This window comes from Ahaetulla prasina, chromosome 1 (assembly GCF_028640845.1).
Source record: "Ahaetulla prasina isolate Xishuangbanna chromosome 1, ASM2864084v1, whole genome shotgun sequence".
Classification (NCBI taxonomy): Eukaryota; Metazoa; Chordata; class Lepidosauria; order Squamata; family Colubridae; genus Ahaetulla; species Ahaetulla prasina.
This window is the reverse complement of record NC_080539.1, coordinates 373,015,350-373,028,373: the sequence shown is the minus strand read 5'-3', so window position 1 is coordinate 373,028,373 and position 13,024 is coordinate 373,015,350. Positions and strand designations below refer to the sequence as shown.

General features: G+C 43.0%; 1 protein-coding gene across 1 annotated transcript in view; it reads left to right on the top strand.

Annotated features, from left to right (window-relative positions):
* The window catches only part of LOC131188383 (perilipin-3-like), a 38,281-nt gene extending 26,811 nt beyond the window's left edge, over positions 1 to 11,470 (top strand). The window contains exons 7-8 of the mRNA XM_058163621.1: positions 6,798 to 6,929; positions 10,204 to 11,470. Coding sequence (XP_058019604.1) covers positions 6,798 to 6,929; positions 10,204 to 10,632 — 561 coding nt within the window. The 3' untranslated portion in view covers positions 10,633 to 11,470. The remainder of the gene's footprint in view (positions 1 to 6,797; positions 6,930 to 10,203) is intronic.
* Positions 11,471 to 13,024: the final 1,554 nt, after the last annotated feature.

Sequence of the window (13,024 nt, the reverse complement as noted above, 5' to 3'; positions counted from 1 at the left end):
CCGGGGAAGGGCCCTGCGGTGAGGGATAGTGTTGTGACCCAGGTTCCTGGACCCAGACTCCTGGACTCGGATGATTCAGAAAATGAGGGAGAAGACCTGGCAAGCCCTGTTTCTCTTGAGCCCTCTCCCTCCCTGGCACCCACTCAAAGGGAGGGGCCGGCACGGCCTGATTCTCCCGGGCCTTCTTCTGATTTGGCAACGCCCCAAGAACAGTTTTGGAGGGACGCAAGATTACGAAGGCTTGATCGACGTGCGCAGCAGCGGAAGAGTTGGGACAAAGCCAAGTCATAATTGTCATGCAGTGACATCTGCAGAGACTATAAATAGGAGGCGGGACTTCCTGGTTTTTTGTCTCGGACAAAGCAATGAATTTGGCGCAAGCTAATTCATGGAGGGAAGAATATATTCGTGAGTAATTCTGGCCTTATCTATAATTTCCTCGTTATCTCCAGAAACTTGGCAGGCCCGTGGGTAGACGTGGCCAGGACATGTATCTATGTAAATAAAAGGGGAAAAAAAGGAAGGCCTCTGACGGACTCTTTGCTGGGAGTATTGGGGGAAGGGAAACAGAACACCTAATCATCTTTGTTGCTCTTCTGTGCAAATGAAGGATAGAATGTGTAAATGCCTTTTGCATTGTGTAAGAAGAGCTATGCATGCTGGACGATGGAAGATTTTTGGTAAACATAACATTTTGGGCAACCTCTCCCATCTCTGCTTTTTGACCTTTGTTAGATTGAACGTGTCAAACACGGGGTGGACCAGACCCTGCAGAACGGCCAAGAGAAGCTCCATCACATGTGGTTGGTCTGGAGCGAGATGCCTCCTGCAAACTTCAAGCCCCTGAATTCATCAACGCAGGTAACTTTGCAGGTTTTTTTCTGACCTGTTTAGGACCAGATTCTTTCTATCTATCTATCTATCTATCTATCTATCTATCTATCTATCTATCTATCTATCTATCTATCTATTTATTTATGTTTATTACTTTATTTATTTTATTTTTAATTTGTTTTTTGTTTTGTTTTATTATTTTATTTTACCTTTATTTCACTGTTATTTATTTTGTTATTTTCATTTCATTCATTCATTAATTTCATTAATTTATGTATTCTATTATTATTTTATTTATTTTAAGTTGTTTTTTAATTTTGTTTCATTTTTTGTTTTTTTTTGTTGATTGTTTTATTTTTATTATTAGAGATATGAGTAAGAGTTTTCAGCACATTTTGTGCTGAAAACGCCCTCGGCTTATACTCGGGTCTATACGGCTTATACTCGAGTTTTTTTTTTTTTTTTAAGCCCCTCGGCTTATACTCGAGTATATACGGCTTATACTCGAGTTTTTTTTTTTCTTTTTTTCACATTTTACCGGACGGAAGCCCTGCCGGTGCAGTGAGAGGGCGGGGCGGGGAGCCGCCAGCCTTCTCAGCTGAGGGAGGAGGGTTTCCCAACCGGTAGGTGCCTCATTTCCCACCCTCGGCTTATACTCGAGTCCCCAGTTTACCCCAGTTTTTGGGGTAAAATTGGGGACCTCGGCTTATACTCGGATCGGCTTATATTCGAGTATATACGGTATTTCTTTTGTTTTAATGATTTGTTTTATTTTTATTTTTTTTAGCTTTGTTACTTCGTTTAGTTTTTATTATTTTGATTTATTAATTTGTTTTTTTAGTTATTATTTAGTATAGTTTTTATTATTTTGATTTACTAATTTGTTTTATTTTTATTTTCTTTTTAGTTTATTATTATTTAGTTTAGTTTTTATTATTTTGATTTATTAATTTGTTTTATTTTTATTTTTTTAGTTTATTATTTAGTTTTTATTATTTTGATTTACTAATTTGTTTCATTATTATTTTTTTTAGTTTATTATTATTTAGTTTGGTTTAGCTTTTATTATTTTGTTTTGTTTCATTAATCAAATTTAGTTTCGTTTAGTTTTGCTGTGAACAAATTTCCTCTCTCGGTACTAAACCAATCAACCAGTACTAAACCTACACTAAACCAATAGCATCTTGCAACATGTTAAACCATGGTTTATAAACCAGGATGCCTGCAATCGATTAGCATTCCAGTTACAGACCACCAAACAGGAGTTTGGTAGTCGGTGATAACGTAGCCTCTGTCTAATTGCTTCTGTTCTTTAAAAGTCAACGTTATATTCTCAACCTTTAACTTTAAGCCTGGTGGACTTCAATTCCCAGAATTCCCCAGCAAAGCAAAGCTGGCTGGAGTATTCTGGGAGTTGAAGTCCTCCAGGCTTAAAGTTGCCAAGGTTGGAGACCCCTGGTATCAGTAGTTCTTGATTTATGGCCAGAGCTGGAATCGAGATTTCAATCACTAAGTGAATCAGTCAGTAACCTGATTCCGGGACATTGCAGCTGTCGTAAATATGAATCAATTGCCAAGAATTTGAATTTTGATCGCGTGATCCTGGGGATGCCGTAATGTTTGTGCCAAAAATGATCACAAATCACTTTTTTCAGTGCTGTAGTAACGTCCTCTTAGAATAGAATAGGATAGGATAGGATAGAATAGAATAGAATAGAATAGAATAGAATAGAATAGAATAGAATAGAATAGAATAGAATAGAATAGAATAGAATAGAATAGATTTTTTTTAATTGGCCAAGTGTGATTGGACACACAAAGAATTTGTCTTGGTGTATATCCTCTCAGTGTACATAAAAGAAAAGATACCTTCATCAAGGTACAACACTTACAACACTTAATGATAGTCATAGGGTACAAATAAGCAATCAGGAAACAATCAATATCAATATAAATCATAAGGATTGCCAGCAACAAAGTTACAGTCATACAGTCATAAGCGGAAGGAGATGGGTGATGGGAACGATGAGAAGATTAATAGTAGTGCAGATTTAGTCAATAGTTTGACAGTGTTGAGGGAATTAATTGTTTAGCAGGGTGATGGCCTTCGGGAAAAAATTGTCCTTCTGTCCCTTTGCCCCAAATAATAACTTTGCGTAATCACCATTTTGATCAACAAGGTTCATTGTATTCTTCAAACTTTGACCTTATTGAAAGGGGGGGGGGTAACCTCTTTTTTTTTTTCACTCTTTTTTTTTAAAGGGCTAAACTTTTTTTTCTTAAAGAAGAGTGGAGAACTCTTCTTGTAAAATATTTCTGGACATGTTCAATTGTATTGATGTCAGGAATGAGGTATGGATTCCAGACAGGCAAGCTGTATTCAAGAATTGGTCTAGCAAATGTTTTATAAGCTCTGGTAAGTAGTGTAGTGTTTCTGGAGAAGAAGCTACGTAAGATTAGGGTTATATTTTATATTTTAGTAATACAGTGTTTTATATAGTTTTAACGTATGTATGTAATGCTTATAGAGTTGGTGGGGTTTTGTAATGTTTTAAAATGGTGATAGTTATATTAATGAAAAAGGGAAGATGTTACAAGGGTTACGTCTGCAGTCTTGGCAGGATTAGTTTGAGATGTGTTCCCCGATTCTCGAGGAGAGCCACTCCTGTGAGGTATTTTCGGTTCCTGTCATATGTAGATATATATATATATATATATATACCAGTAATGATGGCTTGTTTTTGTGACCCAGGCCCAAGTAGATAGTAGAAAACTCAGTCTGTGAAGAAAAACAACAACACTTTATTCAAACAGCTGAGAATTACTTCATTCCCAGCGTCGTTCCACTAAATTAAAGCAAATTCCTCCCAACGCAAATTCCTCAGTCCTATCGCAAACCTTGGTCCAATTAGGCAAACTGCCAAAGCCCTTTCTTGGCAAATGTTCAGAAGTCACAAAAATAAATACAAGATGTAGACGAAGAAGAAGACGCAGCTACCAAGGTTGTTTTCTGGGAAAGCTCAAATGCCGTTGCTGGTCTGTTTTAAGCCTTATTGGAGGGGCCAATCATCTCTTGGCCTTACTCCCGAGTTGTCCTTTTTGCTTGAGCTGCTCTTGCCTTTTGGCAGCTCTTCTCATGCGTGCATTAGGAACAGGCTCCTCCTGTCCCTCTGCCTCACTACTATCAGTCTCTGGAGGCTCTGGAGTCCGCACCTCACTCCCCGATGGCCCTGGCTTCACCTCAGCCTCATCGCTGTCCGACTCCGTTGCCAGCTCCGTAGGCTGCTGACGGACCACAACACATTGGGGTTCTTTTATCTATGATTAAAACTACTTGAAACATTTGGGTTTCCAGTGCGCCTGTGCACATATGCATGCATGTTCCGGTTTGAAGGTTGGCCATCACTGTTCTAGGGGATCTTTTCCTTTTGACTTCTTAAACACTTTTTCCGATGCTGTTTTCTAGGTCGAATCCCAGACGCTGGCCATGTTTCGTGGACTGACTCAACAGGTCCAGCTTTCCTATTTGACCCTCATGTCCCAGCTCCGGGGTCTGCCCGCCGGCATCCAAGACAAAGCCAAGCTGATCTGGCACACGTTGGAGGACCTCCACGTATCCTTCTTGGCCGCCGGTTCCTTCCAAGAGGTGCCGTCCGCCGCGTTGGCTGAGAGCTGTCAACGGATCGTCAAAGCCCGGGTTCGTGGACGAAATGGTGGACTCCGTGGTGCAAACCGTCCCCCTGCGTTGGGTGGTGGGCCCGTTTGCACCCTGCCTGGTGGAACTACCTTACGCTGCCGGCATGGAGGGGAATGAAGAAGGAGAATACCCCAGACCCAAACGCCCTGCGGAGCCCAAAGTAAGAGCAGAAGGAAACTGTCATTTAGAGAGCTGAAGGACACGAGGTTCCAGAACGGCTCCTGCCAACACTTAGAACTGTCTTGCAAATGGCTGAAAAACTGGAAAAATATATAGAATTTTATCAGGAATGCGGATTTCAGAAAGATTGCCTTATCTGCTTTCGGTTGTGCCTTTAGAAGAAACTTTCTCCACCTCGGTCCCTTTCAGATACAGGTAGTCCTCGACGACATCCTGATTTACTCCCGGTCCAGGAAAGCCACCTTCGACCGCCAGTCTGGTTCTGCAACGCTTGCGGGAGCAACAACTCAATGCGAGCTGGAGAAATGCGTCTTCTTCCGGACTTCCATAGAATTCCTCGGGCATATCATCTCGCCCGAGGCATAGCCATGGACCCATGTAAAGTAGAAGCTTTGTGTAGCTGGGAAGCCCTCGTCGGGTGAAGGATGTTCAGCGCCTACTGGGCTTCGCCAACTACTACCGGACCTTCATCCCGGGCTTCGCCACACTGACAGCTCCACTTACCCAGCTCCTCAGGAAGAAGGTTGCATTCGGTGGGGTCCCCGCAGCAAGAAGCATTACAGCCCTCAAGAAAGCCTTCGTCACGGAACCCGTCCTGAGGCATCCCGACCCGCTCCGGCCTTTTGTGGTGGAAACGGACGCGTCAATGTGGCTCTGGGAGCGGTGCTGCTACAGGCTCCGACGAATGGTGGCACACTTTTCCCTGCGCTTACTACTCCGGAAACTCAATCCTTCCGAGCGCAACTACACTATCTGGGAAAAGAGTTGCTGGCTATCAAGGCTGCATTCGAGGCTTGGCGACACCATCTGGAGGGCCCGACATCAGGTGGAGGTCGAGCGGACCATCGGAATCTCGAGCACCTCACCACAGCTCGGAAGTTGAACCAGCGGCAGATCCGGTGGTCGTTGTTTTGCCGGTTCAACTTCCGCGTGACCTACATTCCCAGCGGTCACAACCGGAGGGCGGATGCCCTGTCCCGCAAGCCAGAGTACCTCTGCGCCAAGGACCCCTTCCTCCACGGACAGTGCTGCGGCAGAAGCCTTGGCCGCCACGGGAGCCAGTGGACTTGCGGGCCCAGGTGCGAGGCGCGCGCCAGGACGCCTGGTCGCAGCAAAGGAGGCGGAGGTGGGCCCCACGTCTCCTTGGACCTTGGAGGAGGACTTACTCAAGTTTGAGGCGATTATATGTGCCCACAGGACCACTCCGAGCCCTCGTCATGACCCAGTGCCACGACAACCCTGCAGCAGGACATTTTGGGTTCTTCAAGACCCTCCACCTGGTGACACGGACCTTTTGGTGGCCCCGAGTGCGGCATGATATACATGCCTACGTGACATCCTGCGTACTGCGTGGCAAGCCAAGACCGCCACGGGGCCCCTCCTCCTCTCCAAGCCCTTGCCGACACCCGACAGACCCTGGGGGGCGATCTCTATGGATTTCCTGACAGACCTGCCGCCGTGCTCTGGGTTCACCACGGTGCTGGTGGTGGTGGACATGCTCACCAAGATGGCACACTTCATCCCATGCCGCGGACTGCCCACAGCCGCAAAAACTTTCTCTTTCTGCAGCACATCTTCCGCCTCCATGGTCTACCGGACAGGGTGGTTTCGGACCGCGGAGTTCAGTTCACAGCCCGCTTCTGGAAGAGCCTGATGGCGCGTTGGAGGTGCAGGTATGTCTGTCGTCATCGCACCATCCGGAGACCGACGGGGTACAGAGAAGGTCATCGGTATACTGGAACAGTATCTCCGTTGCTTCTTGTTCTACCTTCAGGTGCTTTGGAGAACAGCCTGACTCCCTCTTCTTTGTGGCAACCCCTGAGATATTGGAACACTGCTATCATGTCTCCCCTAGTCCTTCTTTTCATTAAACTAGACATACTGAGTTCCTGCAATCGTTCTTCATATGTTTTAGCCTCCAGTCCCCTAATCCTCTTTGTTGCTCTTCTGTGCAAATGAAGGATAGAATGTGTAAATGCCTTTTGCATTGTGTAAGAAGAGCTATGCATGCTGGACGATGGAAGATTTTTGGTAAACATAACATTTTGGGCAACCTCTCCCATCTCTGCTTTTTGACCTGTGTTAGATTGAACGTGTCAAACACGGGGTGGACCAGACCCTGCAGAACGGCCAAGAGAAGCTCCATCACATGTGGTTGGTCTGGAGCGAGATGCCTCCTGCGAACTTCAAGCCCCTGAATTCATCAACGCGGCCCGAGGTAGCTTTGCGGTTTTTTTTCTGACCTGTATAGGACCAGATTCTATTTATTTATTTATTTATTTATTTATTTATTTATTTATTTATTTATTTATTTATTTATTTATTTATTTATTTATGTTTATTACTTTATTTTTATTTTTTTAATTTGTTTTTTGTTTTGTTTTATTATTTTATTTTACCTTTATTTCATTGTTATTTATTTTGTTATTTTCATTTCATTCATTAATTAATTTCATTAATTTATGTATTCTATTATTATTTTATTTCTTTTAAGTTGTTTTTTAATTTTGTTTCATTTTTTGTTTTTTTTAGTTGATTGTTTTATTTTTTTATTATTTCTTTTTTAATGATTTGTTTTATTTTTATTTTTTTTAGCTTTGTTATTTCGTTTAGTTTTTATTATTTTGATTTACTAATTTGTTTTATTTTTATTTTTTTAGTTTATTATTATTTAATTTAGTTTTTATTATTTTGATTTATTAATTTGTTTTTTATTTTTATTTTTTTAGTTTATTATTATTTAGTTTAGGTTTTATTATTTTGATTTATTAATTTGTTTTATTTTTTTTTTTTAGTTTATTATTATTTAGTTTAGTTTTTATTATTTTGATTTATTAATTTGTTTTATTTTTATTTTTTTAGTTATTATTTAGTTTTTATTATTTTGATTTGCTAATTTGTTTTATTTTTATTTTTTTTTTAGTTTATTATTATTTAGTTTAGTTTTTATTATTTTGATTTATTAATTTGTTTTATTTTTATTTTTTTAGTTATTATTTAGTTTTTATTATTTTGATTTGCTAATTTGTTTTATTTATTTATTTTTATTTTATTATTATTTAGTTTGGTTTAGCTTTTATTATTTTGTTTTGTTTCATTAATCAAATTTAGTTTCGTTTAGTTTTGCTGTGAACAAATTTCCTCTCTCGGTACTAAACCAATCAACCAGTACTAAACCTACACTAAACAAATAGCATCTTGCAACATGTTAAACCATGGTTTATAAACCAGGATGCCTGCAATCGGCCAGCATTCCAAGCCACAGACCACCAAACAGGAGTTTGGTAGTCGGTGATAACGTAGCCCTCTGTCGAATTGCTTCTGTTCTTTAAAAGTCAACGTTGTATAGGTCGGGTCCCCAACCTTGCCAACTTTAAGCCTGGTGGACTTCAATTCCCAGAATTCCCCAGCAAAGCAAAGCTGGCTGGGGTATTCTGGGAGTTGAAGTCCTCCAGGCTTAAAGTTGCCAAGGTTGGAGACCCCTGGTATCAGTAGTTCTTGATTTATGGCCAGAGCTGGAATCGAGATTTCAGTCACTAAGTGAATCAGTCAGTAACCTGATTCCGGGACATTGCAGCTGTCGTAAATATGAATCAATTGCCAAGAATTTGAATTTTGATCGCGTGATCCTGGGGATGCCGCAATGTTTGTGTGAAAAATGATCGCATATCACTTTTTTCAGTGTTGTAGTAACGTCCTCTTAGAATAGAATAGAATAGAATAGAATAGAATAGAATAGAATAGAATAGAATAGAATAGAATAGAATAGAATAGAATAGAATAGAATAGAATAGAATAGAATAGAATAGATTTTTTTTATTGGCCAAGTGTGATTGGACACACAAGGAATTTGTCTTGATGCATATGCTCTCAGTGTACATAAAAGAAAAGATACCTTCATCAAGGTACAACACTTACAACACTCAATGAAAGCCACATGGTACAAATAAGCAATCAGGAAACAATCAATATCAATATAAATCATAAGGATTGCCAGCAACAAAGTTACAGTCATACAGTCATAAGTGGGAAGAGATGGGTGATGGGAACGATGAGAAGATTAATAGTAGTGCAGATTTAGTCAATAGTTTGACAGTGTTGAGGGAATTAATTGTTTAGCAGGGTGATGGCCTTCGGGAAAAAATTGTCCTTCTGTCCCTTTGCCCCAAATAATAACGTTTGCGAACCGTCACCATTTTGATCAACAAGGTTCATTGTATTCTTTCAAATCCTTTGACCTTATTGAAAGGGGGGGGGACCTCTTTTTTTTTTTCACTCTTTTTTTTTAAAGGGCTAAACTTTTTTTTCTTAAAGAAGAGTGGAGAACTCTTCTTGTAAAATATTTCTGGACACGTTCAATTGTATTGATGTCAGGGATGAGGTATGGGTTCCAGACAGGCAAGCTGTATTCAAGAATTGGTCTAGCAAATGTTTTATAAGCTCTGGTAAGTAGTGTAGTGTTTCTGGAGAAGAAGCTACGTAAGATTAGGGTTATATTTTATATTTTAGTAATACAGTGTTTTATATAGTTTTAACGTATGTATGTAATGCTTATAGAGTTGGTGGGGTTTTGTAATGTTTTAAAATGGTGATAGTTATATTAATGAAAAAGGGAAGATGTTACAAGGGTTACGTCTGCAGTCTTGGCAGGATTAGTTTGAGATGTGTTCCCCGACTCTCGAGGAGAACCACTCCTGTGAGGTATTTTCAGTTCCTGTCATATGTAGATATATATATATATATATATACCAGTAATGATGGCTTGTTTTTGTGACCCAGGCCCAAGTAGATAGTAGGAAACTCAGTCTGTGAAGAAAAAAAAAACACTTTATTCAAACAGCTGAGAATTACTTCATTCCCAGCGTCGTTCCACTAAATTAAAGCAAATTCCTCCCAACGCAAATTCCTCAGTCCTATCGCAAACCTTGGTCCAATTAGGCAAACTGCCAAAGCCCTTTCTTGGCAAATGTTCAGAAGTCACAAAAATAAATACAAGATGTAGACGAAGAAGAAGACGCAGCTACCAAGGTTGTTTTCTGGGAAAGCTCAAATGCCGTTGCTGGTCTGTTTTAAGCCTTATTGGAGGGGCCAATCATCTCTTGGCCTTACTCCCGAGTTGTCCTCTTTGCTTGAGCTGCTCTTGCCTTCTGGCAGCTCTTCTCATGCGTACATTAGGAACAGGCTTCTCCTGTTCCTCTGCCTCACTACTATCAGTCTCTGGAGGCTCTGGAGTCCGCACCTCACTCCCCGATGGCCCTGGCTTCACCTCAGCCTCATTGCTGTCCGACTCAGTTGCCAGCTCCGTAGGCTGCTGACGGACCACAACACATTGGGGTTCTTTTATCTATGATTAAAACTACTTGAAACATTTGGGTTTCCAGTGCGCCTGTGCACATATGCATGCATGTTCCGGTTTGAAGGTTGGCCATCACTGTTCTAGGGGATCTTTTCCTTTTGACTTCTTAAACACTTTTTCCGATGCTGTTTTCTAGGTCGAATCCCAGACGCTGGCCATGTTTCGTGGACTGACTCAACAGGTCCAGCTTTCCTATTTGACCCTCATGTCCCAGCTCCGGGGTCTGCCCGCCGGCATCCAAGACAAAGCCAAGCTGATCTGGCACACGTTGGAGGACCTCCACGTATCCTTCTTGGCCGCCGGTTCCTTCCAAGAGGTGCCGTCCGCCGCGTTGGCTGAGAGCTGTCAACGGATCGTCAAAGCCCGGGGTTCGGTGGACGAAATCGTGGACTACGTGGTGCAAAACGTTCCCCTGCCTTGGGTGGTGGGACCGTTTGCACCCTGCCTGGTGGAACTACCTTACGCCGCCGGCATGGAAGGGAATGAAGAAGGAGAATACCCCAGACCCAAACGCCCTGCGGAGCCCAAAGTAAGAGCAGAAGGAAACTGTCATTTAGAGAGCTGAAGGACACGAGGTTCGAGAACGGCTCCTGCCAACACTTAGAACTGTCTTGCAAATGGCTGAAAAACTGGAAAAATATATAGAATTTTATCAGGAATGCGGATTTCAGAAAGATTGCCTTATCTGCTTTCAGTTGTGCCTTTAGAAGAAACTTTCTCCACCTCGGTCCCTTTCAGATACAGGTAATCCTCGACGTACGACAGCCATCGGGCCCAGAATTTATGTTGCTAAGTGAGAAATTTGTTAAGCGAATTTATGACTTTCCTTGCCACGTTTTGTTAAGGAGAAAGCAGTGCAGTTGTTGAACTAGTAACACTGTCCTTAAGTGAATCTGGGTTCCCCGTTGATTTTAATCATCAGAAGGTCGCAAAAGAGGATCACGTGACCTCCTCCTCCCCCGGAGACACTGCAACGGTCATAAGTATGAAACAGTTGCGTCTGAATTTTGATCATGTGATCACAGGGAGACTGCAACGGTTGTGGGAAAAGTCGCCATAAGTCACGTTTTCCGGTGCTGTTTCAAACAGTTACTAAATGAACTGTTGTAAGTCGATGACTCCCTTTAGGTGGACTTCAACTCCCAGAATTCCCCAGCCCGCAGGGAATTCTGGGAATTGAAGTCCACCCATCTGAAAGAGACCGAGGGTGTAAGAAACACCACAAGCTTAGATTACGGTGTCGATGGGAGGATCAAAATAACCAAGATGGTGCCTTGAATGTTTTATAAAAGGGGTGTGGGTTCAAATCGGGCCCAAGCGGCCATCTTCGTTGTTTCAATGTACCCTCTCTGCAGACGGCCCTACGAGCATCCTATCGAATTGAATAAACGGATTTTCTTGCAGCCGAATCTTGATTGAGCCAAGCCAGAGGCATTAAAAGTCTCTCCCAAATGTTAAAAAAGATTTCCTTAAGCTTTTTTTCCTCCATACATGAGGAAATTCACAGAGACCCATCATCCTGCTGAATGGTTTGTTTCGACGATCGGACACTGAACACATGCAAAAGATCTGGCTGCCTAGGCAATCATCTCTCAAGGGTGGTTTATAGTTAGCTTTTTGGCCTATTGCAGGGGGTTGGGCTAGATGATCCTTGGGTACTGTTGTGGTCCGCCAGCAGCCTGAGGAGCTGGCAACGGAGTCAGACAGTGATGAGGCTGAGGAAGAGCATGGGCCAGTCCTGGAGGCTGAGGAAGGTCCGGATGAGGGCTCTGCGTCGGAGGCAGCGGTGGGGCCAGGGCCATCGGGGCGTGAGGTGCGGACTCCAGGGCCTCCAAAAACTGACAGTAGTGAGGCAGAGGAACAGGAGGAGCCTGTTCCTAATGCGCGCATGAGAAGAGCTGCCAGAAGGCAAGAGCAGCTCAAGCAGAGAGGACGACTCAGGAGTAGAGCCAAGAGATGATTGGCCCCTCCCATAAGGCTTAAAAGATCAGCAACAGCGTTTGGGCTCTTTGCCGGAAAACAACGTTGATAGCTTTGTCTTGCTGCATTTATTTCTTGTCGGCCTCTTCTGCTTTTGAACTTTTTGCCTAATTAGACCAAGGTTGGTGATAAGACTGAAGAATTGTTGTTAGGAAGAATTTGCTTTGATTTAGTTTGGACGACGCTGAGAATGAGTTAATTCTCAGCTGTTCGAATAAGGTTTGTTTTTAAACTGACTTGAGTTTCCTACTACCTACTTGGGCCTGGGTCGCAACAGGTACCTCTCCCAAGTTCACTTAGGACCATAAGTGAGCCCCAAATGCCCATTGCTAGGTGAAAGCAATTGTTGTGTAAATTGTGCCCTGCTTTACCACAGCTTTTTTGGTCATAGTGGCTAAGTACAATCCGCTGCGGTTGTTAAGTGAATCGGGAGGTTGTTAAAAGAGCCTGACTTCCCCCATTGACTTGGCTTGTTGGAGGCCAGCTGGGAAGGTCACAAATGGGAGTCGCATGACCCAGGCACATTCATGCTATTTGCCAAATGCCCAAATTTTGATCGCCTGACCATGCGGGGTGTTGCTGCAACGGTCATGTTGTGACTCGTCCTCCCTCCTCTCCTCAGCCGGGCCCCTCCCGTCTCCAACCGGGCCTGTTATCAGACTCCGAGTCTGATAATGAAGATGAACGGCCTGTCATGCCTCCAGCCCCCGGCCCTGGCCCCATGCCCGGAAAGGATTCTAGGAGTGAAAGGACAAGCCCGATAAACCTCACTCATACAGCGTGTATTCCTTTGGCTCAGCCTTCAGAGCAGGAAGCCAGCCAGGTGCTGGAATTACTCGGCCGTACTCCCTCTGGCCCCTCCCTTTCCCTGACAGCAGATCCAGCTGAAGACAATTCAGGGTGGGAGGACCCTCGCTTCCGGAGATCTGAGAGGCGACGCCAGCAGAAGGAGGGGTGGGGCAGGCCTGGATAAATGC